General features: G+C 42.6%; 1 protein-coding gene across 1 annotated transcript in view; it reads left to right on the top strand.

The window, feature by feature from the left end:
- Positions 1–13,992, top strand: part of SLC18B1 (solute carrier family 18 member B1) — a 69,080-nt gene that overhangs the window by 47,426 nt on the left and 7,662 nt on the right. The window contains exons 11-13 of the mRNA XM_088451556.1: positions 3,497–3,571; positions 8,375–8,468; positions 8,578–8,630. Of these exons, the coding sequence (XP_088307682.1) occupies positions 3,497–3,571; positions 8,375–8,468; positions 8,578–8,630 (222 nt within the window). The remainder of the gene's footprint in view (positions 1–3,496; positions 3,572–8,374; positions 8,469–8,577; positions 8,631–13,992) is intronic.

Genomic DNA, 13,992 nt, shown 5'->3' with positions numbered 1-13,992 from the left:
TGGGAACTGCAATTGTACGGACAGGATGTGCACCTACCACATCACTTTGTTCAGGATTACCTCTCCTAGTACGGTCTCCACTAGTCTCACCAATTTCAGCTGCTGGCCTTGCTGGTTGGATCGCTGCCTTTCCTCTCTGTGGAACATCTAATATATTAACAGCATGTGTAATGACTGAAATGACAGGAGCTTCATCATCTTCTACCAAAACATTTTCCTGGAGGGGACTTAAATCAGGATCCAAGTTACTTATTACGATTTTTTTATTATTTTTGGTATCGGCTGTACTTTCACCCGTGGTCGCATATGGCAGCCGAGGTGCGCTTGCGCTGTTTCCTTTATGCACGGTGATGCTACCTTGCAGCCTGGGTATGCTACAAGGGTGGTGTCTTGCTTTGCGGCATGAGTACGCTATTTTGCAGCGTGCTACTGTGCCTCATGTATACGCTATTTTGTGTCGTGAACACGCTGTTTTGCAGCGTGTGCATGATGTCTAGCGGTGTGAGTACGCTGCTTTGCGACGCACATACACCACCATGCCATGTGTTCCCCTCGTGCTGCCATAACTTTAAACAATCATTATACTTTACTCTCTTTTTCAAAGATTTGACTAAACATATGTTATCACTAACATTACTCAGTACCTCTGAATCGAAACTGCCAACTTTAGGAAAGGGTTTCACACATCCTTTGGTCATTTTGACCCATATGTCACAGTACTCAGTTGAATACTCACCATACTTCTCATTCATTATATACCTTGCCGATCCAATCGGCCCATTCATAAGCAGCTCTCCCTCTACCGTCCCTAGCGACTGCTTAGTACCCATCTGCGACAACGCTTTTGCTTCTTTCACTAGGGACTTCGGCGGTGGACGAACTACTGCGTCCACTCACTTCCACCCGTTGTGCACCACTGAACGCTAAGCATTTTACTGTTAGCGTGCACAACGAGGAAACAGAAAGCCTATGCAATTATTCTGCTTTCCGTACAACTTCAACTTAGCTATCAAGCTACTTACTTTACCACTGGCAGAATATAAGTATTCCTATAACACTTACCTTTCCAGGGATTTCCTCCCATGACCCTCAAGTCACAATCACGGTTTACACTACCATGCGGTCCAATCGCATTCCCGGAGACACTACCTCTTATCATTGGACTTTGCGATTACTATTGGGGGTTCGGCCGAGAAACGCCTTCATTCTCGCTCAGTATACCGCTGTGTATACCTACTCTGTAGTAGTTGTGCCTCGTCAGACACCTACCGGGTCTCTCCTGTCTCTCTCTCCGACAGTGAAGAAAAGGCCTTCTTTTTCTCTTTTTCACATTACAAGCATACGTTCACATTCATATACCTTTGTTTTCTGGCCAGAAAAATGCTTTCCCTAGTGGCAATATCTATTCAGAGGTTTTAACAAGGGATACAAGACTATCTATCAAAAATGATTGCTTAAACATGTGGCAGTATTGCAGGGAAGACGCATACGCTATTTGTGAATCGCCTTTTGCTGCCTAAAAGTGACAATAAAAGAAACTGACTTTTCTCTCTTGTCCCTGGATTCTAATCAGCGCTCCTCAGGTCACCCAAAGAATGGATATTTGATTTTACAACTCTGAGTACAAAAGAGGTTTAAAATACATTGTGTTCTTACCCGTATGCGACGCGTCCACCCTTTGTTGAGGAGTCGAAATCCGGTCGTCGCTTTGAGTAATTTCCGGTAGCGTGACCTCAAGGCCGAGCCCCCATCTATTGATTCCTAATAGTCGCTAGTCGCTATTTAGCGCTGCAAGTCGCTTAAGAAAGAATTGCTTTCTAGTCCAATCGTGTGGTTCCAAAGCACAAAAAGTTATTTATGTAATGAAAAAGTAACACGGTGAAAGATTTAACAATTAGAGCAAAAAGCAATCAATAATAGTACAAGCCGATACATACGCATGTGCACTGGTCCCAGTATACAGTCATCAATTCAGAAGTCTGTGATCATCAAAGAGGATGTCTGTACACTGAAATCGGGATGCAGTTTATACAACTTACAGAGTTCTACGTTAACAAAGGAAGTAGTTTACAGGTTTCCATTGGTTGTTGCTTCTGGATTATATGGTCATTGGTTGATTCATACTGTGTCATCAGAGGCATGTCTCAGTTCTCCAATGGTCTCTTTGTGTAGTTTCCCGCCGAACAACTGGTTAATACTAGCTACAACACTGCATATAGATACTAACATTCAATGCAATAACTCCCTAACATCCTTAACTAGCAGACGCAAGATGCGACGCCTTTGCCGATAGGAACGGGAGTCTGCAAATAAACAGGGATTTAGTATGATACCAAACATGACATGTCCACTATGCTCTAAACCTTAGATCTCATTTAAGTACATATTACATCATAATTATTATTAAAAATACCTTTAATAACTCTGGTTAGTAACTATTGTGAATGGGAACCATCTTGCACATATGCGTCCGCATATATGCATCTGTGTGTTGAAATAGCAAAGATGTGTCGGTATGCATGTGACATATATACAAGTGAGCGTCCACGTGTAAGTATGTGCATACGCATATGAGCGTCTGTGTTTATAAGTATATATACATTTATATGTGTGTCCATTATGTGCATCAGTGTAAGTGTGTTGTCAATATGCAGTTTAGCACATCGGATTGCGCAACGCAAAGTAGCGTCGTGGAAACACATCGTCAGACCATAGACGATTAGATCGTCAGATAATAATTGTGTGCGATCATAACCAATTATTTGACTTTGACACAGCCCCGAAAAAGTCCAGTTTGAGCTCTCAAATGGGTTACATTTCGGTAATTTCTGCTCGTCAGTTTGGGGGCTGCGAATAGAAATGTCAAAGATTTGTTGTTCCCAGCATAATTATGCTAATTAAGCTGATTATTTTATGGATTTTTTTCGTAGATTCACCCTTTAATGACAGCTAGCGACAGTTTAGTGTATGTTTTATTTCAGTTATAGTGTCAATCTTACAATGCAGATACTGTATTCAATTTAACTTTACTTCTCATATACCATATGCTTATTTTCTTAACATACATACAGGGAACTAGTTCCACTAGTCCTCCACAGGGTAGAGCATCTTAGAAAAAAAAATCAAAATTACATGTCCCCCACTGGACCACATTGTGTCCTATTTCTCCGATACTGTCACAAACACACATGCCGCACCCTTTTTTGAAAGAGGGGAGTCCTCTCTTTCAAATCATCTGCCCCCTTTATAGTTATTGTATGTCAATTGTTTGAATTTATGATAAATTAGATGGAGATTTAATAAAGCTTAGAGAGAGATACACTTGGAGATAAATAACACCAACCAATCAGCTCCTAACTGTCATTTTTCAAACACAGCCTGTAAAGTGACAGTTAGGAGCTGATTGGTTGGTGCTATTTATCTCCAATTTTATCTCTCTCCAAGCTTTATTAAATATCCCCCTTGATCTTATAACACTGGTATGTTTTGTTTTCAGTGAGAATGGCTTTGAAGAAGGCCTTAGTAGTTTGGGACTCATATCTGGATTGTTCAATGCAATGTGGTCTGTAGGGTAAGTCTGACAGAAGTAATGCAAATGATTGCTGATGGTTTGAACTGGAAATTACTTACTGTATCGTACTGTGCATTCTAACATTTTAGCTGGCCAAGGGAATAAATGTACATTTGCTTATGTTCCACCTACCTACACATGATATATGATATACAGACTTCTGAAAGCACAAAATATAATACAGGTTAAGTCTCCCATATCCGTAATTCTATTAACCGATATATTCCAAAAACCAAAGTATTTTGTGGCAGCCGTGACATCATGACGTGACCGGGCATCATGACATCACAGATCAATGACCAATCACTAGCGGCGTGGGCGTGGTCTATATGCTGCGCTCCCCCCACTGCAGCGCATGCCAGGCACTTGGTGACACCCGCCAGACTCCCCCGCAGCACCTGACGGATCCTATTGCAGGACCCACCCCCGCCGCACATGCCGGGCGTCACGTCATACCTGCCGGACTTCTCCCGACACCCACCGGACACCCCCGCAGCACGTGCCAGGCCTCCTGTGACACCTGCCAGACCCCCCACAGCACACGCCAGGCCTCCGGTAACACCTGCCGGACTCCTCCGCTGCACACGCCAGGCCTCCTGTGACATCTCCCGGACCCCCCCCCCCCCGCAAAGTATTCTGAAAACCAAAATTATCCAAAATCTGAAATGCTCCTGGTCCCGAGCATTTCGGATATAGGAGACTGAACCTGTACCACAATAATTTTTGTTTATAATGAAGTAAGTAATCTATCAGATGCAAGTGAAGGAAATCTACATACAATAAAGATCTAGCTAAGAGACCTAAAATTTATTATTATTATTATTAATAATAATAATAATAATAATAATAATAATATACTTATATAATTATTCTCTATTTATATAGTGTCTTTCTTGAAATACACAAATGTCCATTTTGTAATACATCAATAAACTTACCAGTATTTTTTGATTAAAGCAAAAATTAATTAAAAGGGAACCAAATTAATATCAAATCTCCAAGCCGTTTTTTTTTCCTGTAGTGGTAAACAGCAGGGGCAATAGCAAAATATTTACTGGGAGTCCAATGATTTAACCATGTAGATTTAAAAAGTAAAATGTATTTATAGAATTGTTTATTTCATCACATTTTAATGTTGATACAAGAACTTTGCATTGTTACAGAAATAGTGAGCTCATATTTATATTGCCATTTGTCAGTTTCACTTTAATATGTAAAATATGAAAATGTTTTAAAAAATAAGGGGCCTGATTCAGAGCCGCTCATTAGCGGCTGCTCGTTCGCTCCGAGCGATGTTTGCACAACTGCGCATGCGTACAGATAGTAATACGCATGCGCGAACCAGTCTGTGCGGCGGAAAATTGTTTGTTCGCTAGATAACGAGTGCCTGCTATTTTGAGTGACAGAATTAGGCGTATGTGGGTGGTAACAGGGGAAGGTGCTTGAAAACGGGGAGTGGAAATCAGAACGCAGGCGTGCTTAAAGGTCAAAACTGGCGTTTTATGGGTGTGCATAATTAAAACAGCAGCGTCATTGACCACGTCACTGGGTTATTTTATAGCCAGAACTGCTCGCAAGATTGTGGTAGCAAAAACCAACCACAAGAATAGCGAGCAGTTCATACGCTGGTCGATGTACTCGATTAATCTAATAAATAGCGGACATGACGTAGGATGCGAGCGGCCAGGGGGCGTATTTTTCAAAATTACAACCGCAAGTTTTGCTCGCTCGTTCAGACTTAGAGGCGTGAACAGACCGCAATTAGCGAATGGTTCATTTGAATAGCCACCGCTTGTTTTAGAACGAGCGACCGCAAATAGCGAGCGGCTCTGAATGAGGGCCAAGGTGTGCTGGAGTATTTCCCCTTTTTATGTTACAATTGATAAATGAGTGCTGATGCTGGACAAAAGGCTTCAAAGGTGTATTTGCTATGATATCATGAAGCCCCCATTGCACTGTGGAGGAATGTATGAACGTTTGAAAAGATTACTTTAAACTGCAGAATTACACTTATTTGTGGTCTAATCATGCTGAGGTCATAGAAGTCAAAGAACCAAATATGTAGCTGCCAACTTGCTTTCCCTATGCAACGCTTGTTTTTACATAAAACAAACAGGGTGTTTCATACGCCCAAAATGTAATTAAATACAAATGCCTAGGCAACTGTCACGTGCATTGTGTGGTCGGGACATAGTTAGTATCCCGAAGCTTAGAATGCCAGGTTTGGAATCCCAACCAGGGTCCAGTAATTCATACTACTTTCCTGGGATCTCTTCTGTTTGAAAACTGTACCAGTTCTATATATTTATAAAGCGAGTCCTGCTTTATTACTGAAACTGCATATATATAGTTCCTTCCTAATAAACTGGAAAAATATATATTTTTTTCTATATTTGAAAAAAAATGGAATAAAAAAGGGATGATTCTGGCAAGCTTTGATTAATGATGCACAAAATAAAGGTAACTGTTAATCTATTTCAGATGCATATGGAAAAGTTCTAGGAATTATCTAGCTGTTTCAGATAAATAGGGGTATTCAATATGGAGCGAAAACTCAGTTTCTGCGATGTTTTCGCTGAGATGACTTCATTTTTGCCGCTTTCACTTTTACACCGTATTCAATTTGAAAACTTTTAGCCGGTGCAAAAAGTATATTGCATTCGACCCTGCGAAAAAGTATCACCAAGGAATGGGTGGCGAAAAAAAGTGCAGAATTGGGGATTTGGGGTGCAACATTTCGGAAACCATCCTGCAACCTTCAGACAGTCCCACAAAGGTAAACTGTGTCAACATTTTTTTTAAAAATACCTCGGAAGACCCCAAAAAAAGAACTTTCATTTTGGGGGCGAAAAAAAAAATTGGGGGTACAAAGTTAAAAACTAGCGAACTACAATCTAGGGGGGTCCCCAAATATGCCCCAGGTGTTTGTTTTCATTGCAGGTGTTTGTGGCAGGTGGATTTTTCACGTTTTTTAATACTTCACTTTGGCAACTTTTAAATATGCTCACCCCCATTTTCAAGTACCCAAAACTTGCTGGGTCTACTTATTTTCTGCAAAAAATACTTCTAAATACTATTCTTCACCACCTTCCCAAATCCCCAAAATAGCAGCTATCGTGCCCGTTTAAAGACCCCAAAAACCTTCAGCAGGGCTAATTGGGGGTATCCAGAGTGATCCCCCATGTCAGAGCATCTTTTTGGGAGTGTTAGGGTGATTTCCCCAAAAATCAGCGAAGTTTTCTCTGATTTCACTTTCGCGGGTGCCGTTTTCGACGATTTCATATTGAATACGGTATAAGCGGGGGCGTGCACGATACTTTTTCGCTGGCAAAAGCTCAGATGTGCGATGAAAACTTCGACGTGAAGTTTACGTTTCAAATTGAATACCCCTCAAAGTTTCTTTCCCCGTATGTAATGCACCCTTTTGAGTCTGATATCTGTCTGACTGCAAATGATTGTCCTTTGTTGTCAGTCACTGAAAGTTACCAACTGTAAATAACAATGAGAGCATTGTGCAAAGACAGAAAATGCCAGTATGCAGCACTACAGTAAATCCATTACACATAATCGGTGGCATCTTTCATGCATTGTCCTCTTTTTACAGAAGCGAGTACAGTTACCACATATAAAAGTTATGTCAGTTTAGACATCAGCATATTTCAGTGATGGGTTCCTATCGCTTAAAATGGGCGATTTGGTGCATTAAACATACAATCAGGATGTCTGCAAAACTACATCTGTTTTTAGGTTCAGATTCTAAAATTACAGTATATTTCATTTTATTGTGCTCTGAGCAGGTGGCAATATGTATTAGGCCACTGCTCTCTGTGGGACAACTTTTATGCTGTATTGTCAGCATGGTGAAATGTAGGGAGCAATAAAGTAAAATATTGTGATGAATGGAATGTCCTCTTACTGTGGTAAGAATATAGGGCCTGATTCAGAGCCACTCGTAAGCGGCAGCTCGTTCGCTCCGAGCGATGTTTGGCCAACTGCGCATGTGTACGGATCGTTATACGCATGCGCGAACCAGTCAGTGCGGTCGAAATTCATGCGCTCGCAAAATAGCGAATGCCTGCTAATTTGAGTGACAGAATGAGGCGTATGTGGGTGGTAACAGGGGAAGGTGCTTGAAAACGGGGAGTGGAAATCAGAACGCAGGCGTGCTTAAAGGTCAAAACGGGCGTTTTATGGGTGTGCATAATTAAAACAGTAGCGTCATTAACCACGTCACTGGGTTATTTTATAGCCAGAACTGCTCGCAAAATTGTGGTAGCAAAAAATGACCACAAGAATAGCGAGCAGTTCATACCCTGTTCGATGTACTCGATTAATCTAATAAATAGCGGACATGACGTAGGATGCGAGCGGCCAGGGGGCGTAGTTTCCCAAAAAACGACCGCAAGTTTTGTTCGCTCGTTCAGACCTAGAGGCGTGAACAGACCGCAAACAGCGAACGGTTCATTTGAATAGCCACCCCTATTTTCAGGACGAGCGAGCGCTAATTGCGTCCGGCTCTGAATGAGGGCCATAGAATGAAGATGTTTGTACAGACTTAATAGCAGGCAGGACTTAGAGGTGACTTTTTACTTTTGCAGATATTTATATTGTAGTTGTATAACAGCCATCTACAAAAAGTTCATACCCTCCCCTGTCATCTGTACTTTCACAAAGTTTGCAAATATTTTTCTGCTACTGAAATTGATTATTTTGTAGATTACGCATATGTTCTTTCAATTTATTGTGGTGTTTATAAATTGGTAATTTTCCCTATTCAATGAAAATAATTTCATATAATTTTAGATCATTTTTGGGCCCTACACTTGGCGGATTTCTGAATGAAAAGTTTAATTTTCAATGGGCAGCTGCCATTCAAGCACTTTTACCGCTGCTGGCGGTAAGTGACCTAGAAGTCTATATTATGCTAAATTTAAACAATACAGGATATTATTATTATTGTTATTATTATTATTTTCACCAAGTTTCTCTTTTTATTACCTTGTTAGGGTGTGATGAGTTTAATATTTTACATCTGGGAAGCAAATAAAAGAGAAAGAAGGTAAGAACATTTACAATTTGTCAAAAACATTTTATTTATCAATAACACAAATAAATACTCATGACAACACAACTAATGCTGGTCATACACTACCAGATAAAATGTCTGTCAGACTGACAGACATTTTATCTGGCCGGCTGCCAGCCGCAGAAGTCGCCGGCATACACTGTGAGCTTTCTCTCACAGTGTATTCGGCAGACATCTGCGCTCCGCCCCTGGGGGAGGAGACATTTCCCTGTTCCTTCCGTAGGAAGTAACACAGGAAATGTCTGTCTGTCGGCCGCGGCTGGGCATACACTGCCCGATGCGGCCGACAGTTTACCGGGAAATATCGCATCGGACGGGCATGCTGGACAATCCAGCATGCCCGACCGAGCAATATTTAACCCTCGGTCGCCCCCCCCACGCGCTACAATTATCGCTGCGATCCGCCGATATTGGGCAGATCGTCCCGATAATTGTAGCGTGTATGGCCAGCATAAGTAATACCGGATCAGATAGTATAGCACTATACATGTAACCCAGGCAGGGCCGAAACTAGGAATTTTGTCACCCACAGCAAGGCCATAATTTGCCGCCCCCCCAAAAAAAATACAACATAGAAGATGAAAAGGGTGTGTGGTTTTGTGATACAGTAATGCCCCTTATAACAAATTATGCCACACATTAATGACCCTTATAACACATTATGCCACACAGTAATGTCCCTTACAACACATTCTGCTACAGTAATGCCCCTTACAACACATTATGCCACAGTAATGCCCCTTATACATTAAGCCACAGTAATGCCCCTTCAGCGCCGTAGCTGGACGGCAGTGTGCCCTGTGTAGCACTGCCACCCTTCTCGCTCATTCTCCGCCCCCCTCCTCCCCCCCTGAGTGCTTACCTTTCCTTCTGAGGGGAGGAGAGAGGGCGGGATCCTACGCCGACTTTCACTGTGCGGCGCGTTCCACTGCTGGAGGTCTCTTCCTGCAGACCTCTGGTGCAGAGAAGTGTGTGGTCGGTGCCGCTGGAGGATTCCACCCTGTGTGCAGAGGCACCGGCTGCACCACCCTCCCTATGGCCCCGTGCCCCTGCACATTATGCCACAGTAAGAACCCCTTTACATTATGCCACAGTAAGGCTTCTTACACATTAAGCCACAGTAAGGCCTCTTTTACATTAAGGCACAGTAAGGCCCTGCCTCCCTTCTCTTACATGCTATGGCCGTGCAGTGGGTGAGCTCGGGGTGGTGTGGGACGGGGCTGCCACACGCTGGGGAACCTTTCAGTACTGTCATCATTGTAATGTGGCGCAGCTCGCGAACCAATTGGAGCTCACAGACCAGCAGCCTCTGCTGATTGGCTGCCAGTCCGAGAGCACTGATTGGCTTGCGACCGGCACCGCATTAGACTGACGGTTTCTCTGTGCCTCTCAAGGCTGGGATGCGACTCCAAACCCACAAGAGCAGCAACCTAACCTCCCGGCAGCCTCTTCCTGCAACCCCTTCAAGTACAGCACTCTGGTCACATGCCCCCTTAGGACCCCCCCCTTCCCAGTTGCAGCCCTGACCCAGGTGCTTCTTTTTGTCTGTAGACTATTATATGTTTTCCATCCTTACAGGGCTATATATAGCATACAGATCTTTGGCAAATGCTTTTTGGTTCAGAGCTGTTTTATTTTACATTGTATTTGTTATATACAGAATATTAGATTATGATAACCTTTTCCAACTCAAGGCACACTACGCAAGATTTTAAAATTGCCAAGGCACACCATCCGGCTATACAGCGTACACGAGCTATGAAAAAAACATACATATTGGCTCCCACATAAAAAAACACACACATGGGCCGCCACAGGAATAAAACACACTATATAGGCCTCCACAGGAATAAAATGCACATACATTGGCCCCCACAGAAAAACAAAACACATAGCTCCCTACAGAAAAAAAATCACATTGGCTGGCCCCTTGCAGTAGGCAAGGAATGTACAACAAAGTAAAAATGCCACAGAAGACATAAAAGATCAGAATTGAGAAACAAAAATCATAATAAAAGTGGTTGCCTGAAACTCAGTGCTGTCAACATAGCATTATATAGGTACGCAGAGTAGAGCCCCCAGATAGAAGTAAGGAAATGGGGAGAGCGAAAAGGTGGGGATAAGAAATGACTACAGCAAAGGGAGATTCCAATAAAAGATCAACATCAGGCAGATTAATCAGACACCTCTAAAAGCTATTCATGTACAACATGAAGTGGCTACTAAAATATATCACTATATATTGCATCACATCGATGCAATATATAGTGATGTTTAGTAGCCATTCATGTAGACTTACCTGTCCGATGTCTTCAGGCGGTGTCCAGCCACTCGGTGAGAATACAGACATATCGGGACGTAGTGAGAATACAGACATATCGGGAGCACGATATGTCTGATTTCTTACTGCGCATGTGCCAGGGAAATAGGTAGCTTCCCTGCTCTGTTCGGCTTGCGGTACAATGTGTCAAACACATTTTAAACACATCCCCAGATGACGAATCTGTACCGCAGGAGAGGAACGGAAAGCTGAGCTTTACATTCCTTCATGAATCGCACTCACCATACAATAGTATGGTGATGCGATGCAAGCATGGAGCAGGGTGCCACTGGAGAAGTAATACACATCTCAACGGTAAACTTGCTCCATGAATAGCACGAAGCAGAGAAGAGCCCTGATTTCAGCTAAACAGGGCTCTTCTCTGCTTCATAAATAGATCCCAAAGTACTAGCCTTCCTGCGGGAGGGTCAGCCGACTGCCACGATCTTGCAAGAATAGCCTTACCTAGTGTTGGTAAATTGGACAAACAGCGATACATGGGATTATTAATGGATTCCTTTAGGGTGATCTCGAATAAACAAATCTTAGATCGCAGGGCTGGAAGTACAGGCAAAGTAAGGCAAATGCACTCACACACCTACACCCAAAGTCGGTACACTGCAGCACAATCCCACAGCAAATGCCAAAAAGTATAGTGTAGAGCTTTACATGCAGTAGGGTAGCATGCATCAGATAAGGCCGCCATAAGAAACAAACTCTCAGAAGATTAATATAACCTATGCAGAATATATAAATCTTAAAGTGGATGTTGCATCTCGGGTGTTAGCCAACATGTGTTGCCAGTGTTCACCAGAGAGTGTAACGGTCAACCTCCGACCTATCCCACAGAAGCGGTAAATCAATAAGGGAAACCAGAGGATTAAGCATAGGATATAATGTAGAGACCAGTTTACACTGTTCTAGCTTCAGTAGCAACTATTTTATGGAGGAGACCTGAATTATAGACCAGTAATCCCAGAACTGGGCAGCAAGAGCATGCCAAAATTGTAAAAACCCGTAGAAGGCAGAAGATTAATTCAGAAGACTTGAGTTGCTTGAAGTCTTTGAGGGCATCGGATAGATACACTTGACCCAGAGTATAAAAGATTATAGTATAGGTTCCAGACAGAGAGGCCCGTATTCAATTTGAGCGGACCCACGATGCTTTTCCGCTTCCCGGACTTTTCGCCTCCATCGCTTGTTTTGCAGGCGGAAAAGTATCGCGCACGTGCCCGTGTATCCCCGTATTCAATTTGAAAGTAGACGAAAACGGGACCCGGCAAAACTTAAACAAGCGGAAAGTCCTGTCAGTTTTGGGGAAATCAGCCTGACACCCCCCAAAAGATGCTCTGACATGGGGGTTAGCTATGGTTACCCCCGATTTGGATTGCTGAAGGTATTTGGTGTTTTTAAACGGGCTCAATGGCTGCTAAATAGCGTTTTTGTATAAGTGGTGCAGAATAGTATTCTGGAGTTTTTTTTGCAGAAAATATCTTATCCCAGCAAATTTGGGGTACTTGAAAATGGGGACCAGCATATTCTAAAGTTAAGTAAAAAAAAGCATGAAAAATCCACCTGCCGCAAGCCCCTGCAATGAAAAAACACATGGGGCATACTTGGGGACCCCCCCAGAGTCTAGTTTGCTAGTTTTTAACTTTGTCACCCAACATGTTTTATTTTTAGCCCCCAAATTCAAGTGATTTTTTGGGGTGTTCTTAAATGTTTTTTTTTTTAAATTGTTGACACAGTTTACCTTTGGGGGACTGTCTGAAGGCTGCACGGGGGTTCCCGCAACGTTGCACCCCAAAACACCAATTCTGCACTTTTTTCCACCTGCTAATCATAGACGAAACTTTTCCGCCTATTACATTGCATTGACTTTTCCGCCTAGGTGGAAAGTCTTTCAAATTGAATACGGTGATACTTTTCCGCCTGGCGAAATGTCGTCATTGGCTAAACTTTTCCCCGGATTCCGGCTTTTCGCCTCAAATTGAATACGGGCCAGAGTGTCTGCTGTAGGGTAGGAGCAAGAGCCGTAGAGCTTTTGTATGTAAGGAGAAATTGTAAAGTGGTCTAGGCCTGCTCACCTGGAAGGCCCAATAGAGAACCAGATAGGGAGTCCCTTATCCAATCAACAAAGTCTGACAGCTATGCCATCAAATAATAAATTCTCAAATTGGGAAGAGCCAGACCAACTGAGACTCAGGATTAAACTGCATACCCTATTCCTATCTGTTTTGCAACCCTAACTAAAAGAAGCGAATAAGCTATTTATAAATTTAAAACACAATTAGGAAGATAAAGTCTCTATGTCCTCCAAATCCATATTCACCACTACCTTTTGCTCAATTAAAAGTATGGCAAGATCCTCTAACCTCTCCCTTCCTAACTGCCACATGGTGCTGTTGCTCTTCACCATCACCTGACTCATTCCTACACAGACCTACACATAGGGGGGAATTTAATTAACCATATTTAGTATATATTAGATTTTACCGTTTGTCAATTTAAACGCATATATTGTGATCTACAGATGTGTCCTCATACATCATTGCTGCAGTCGTGCCAAACAGTCCTTTTCGGCATGCCGGTCCCATGCGACTCTGATAGCGCTGGAATCTCTTTTACTATCCGACTAGGACACACCAGGAGACTGCGCTGTCTAATTTGATATGTCACATTTCAATATCTGTGTGCAAAAGAGTATCTATCTATATACGAAGTGCCACAATGTAGTGCTTTTTTTCACATCAAGTTCCATTGTGTTTTGTGTACAGACTCCATCGCACATAGATATGCAAGTGTCCCATATCAAATTAACCAGCACAGTCTCCCATTGAGACTCCCATGAATTTAAAACATATTCTCTCATTTAATAACAAAATTGTGATTTCCAAAGTGAGTTGGAAATTTGAAGGAAATGGCTGGGGATCTGCAGATCGCCTAGGCCACCAGATGTTGGAGGTGATTCAGAGCTGGATGCAGGGAAGCCATCGGGCGCAAGTGTCTGGCGGA

Source organism: Taudactylus pleione, unplaced genomic scaffold, assembly GCF_031769625.1.
Source record: "Taudactylus pleione unplaced genomic scaffold, aTauple2 ptg000006l, whole genome shotgun sequence".
NCBI lineage: Eukaryota > Metazoa > Chordata > Amphibia > Anura > Myobatrachidae > Taudactylus > Taudactylus pleione.
Note: the sequence above shows the minus strand (reverse complement) of the source record. Positions and strands in the feature narration are given on the sequence as shown.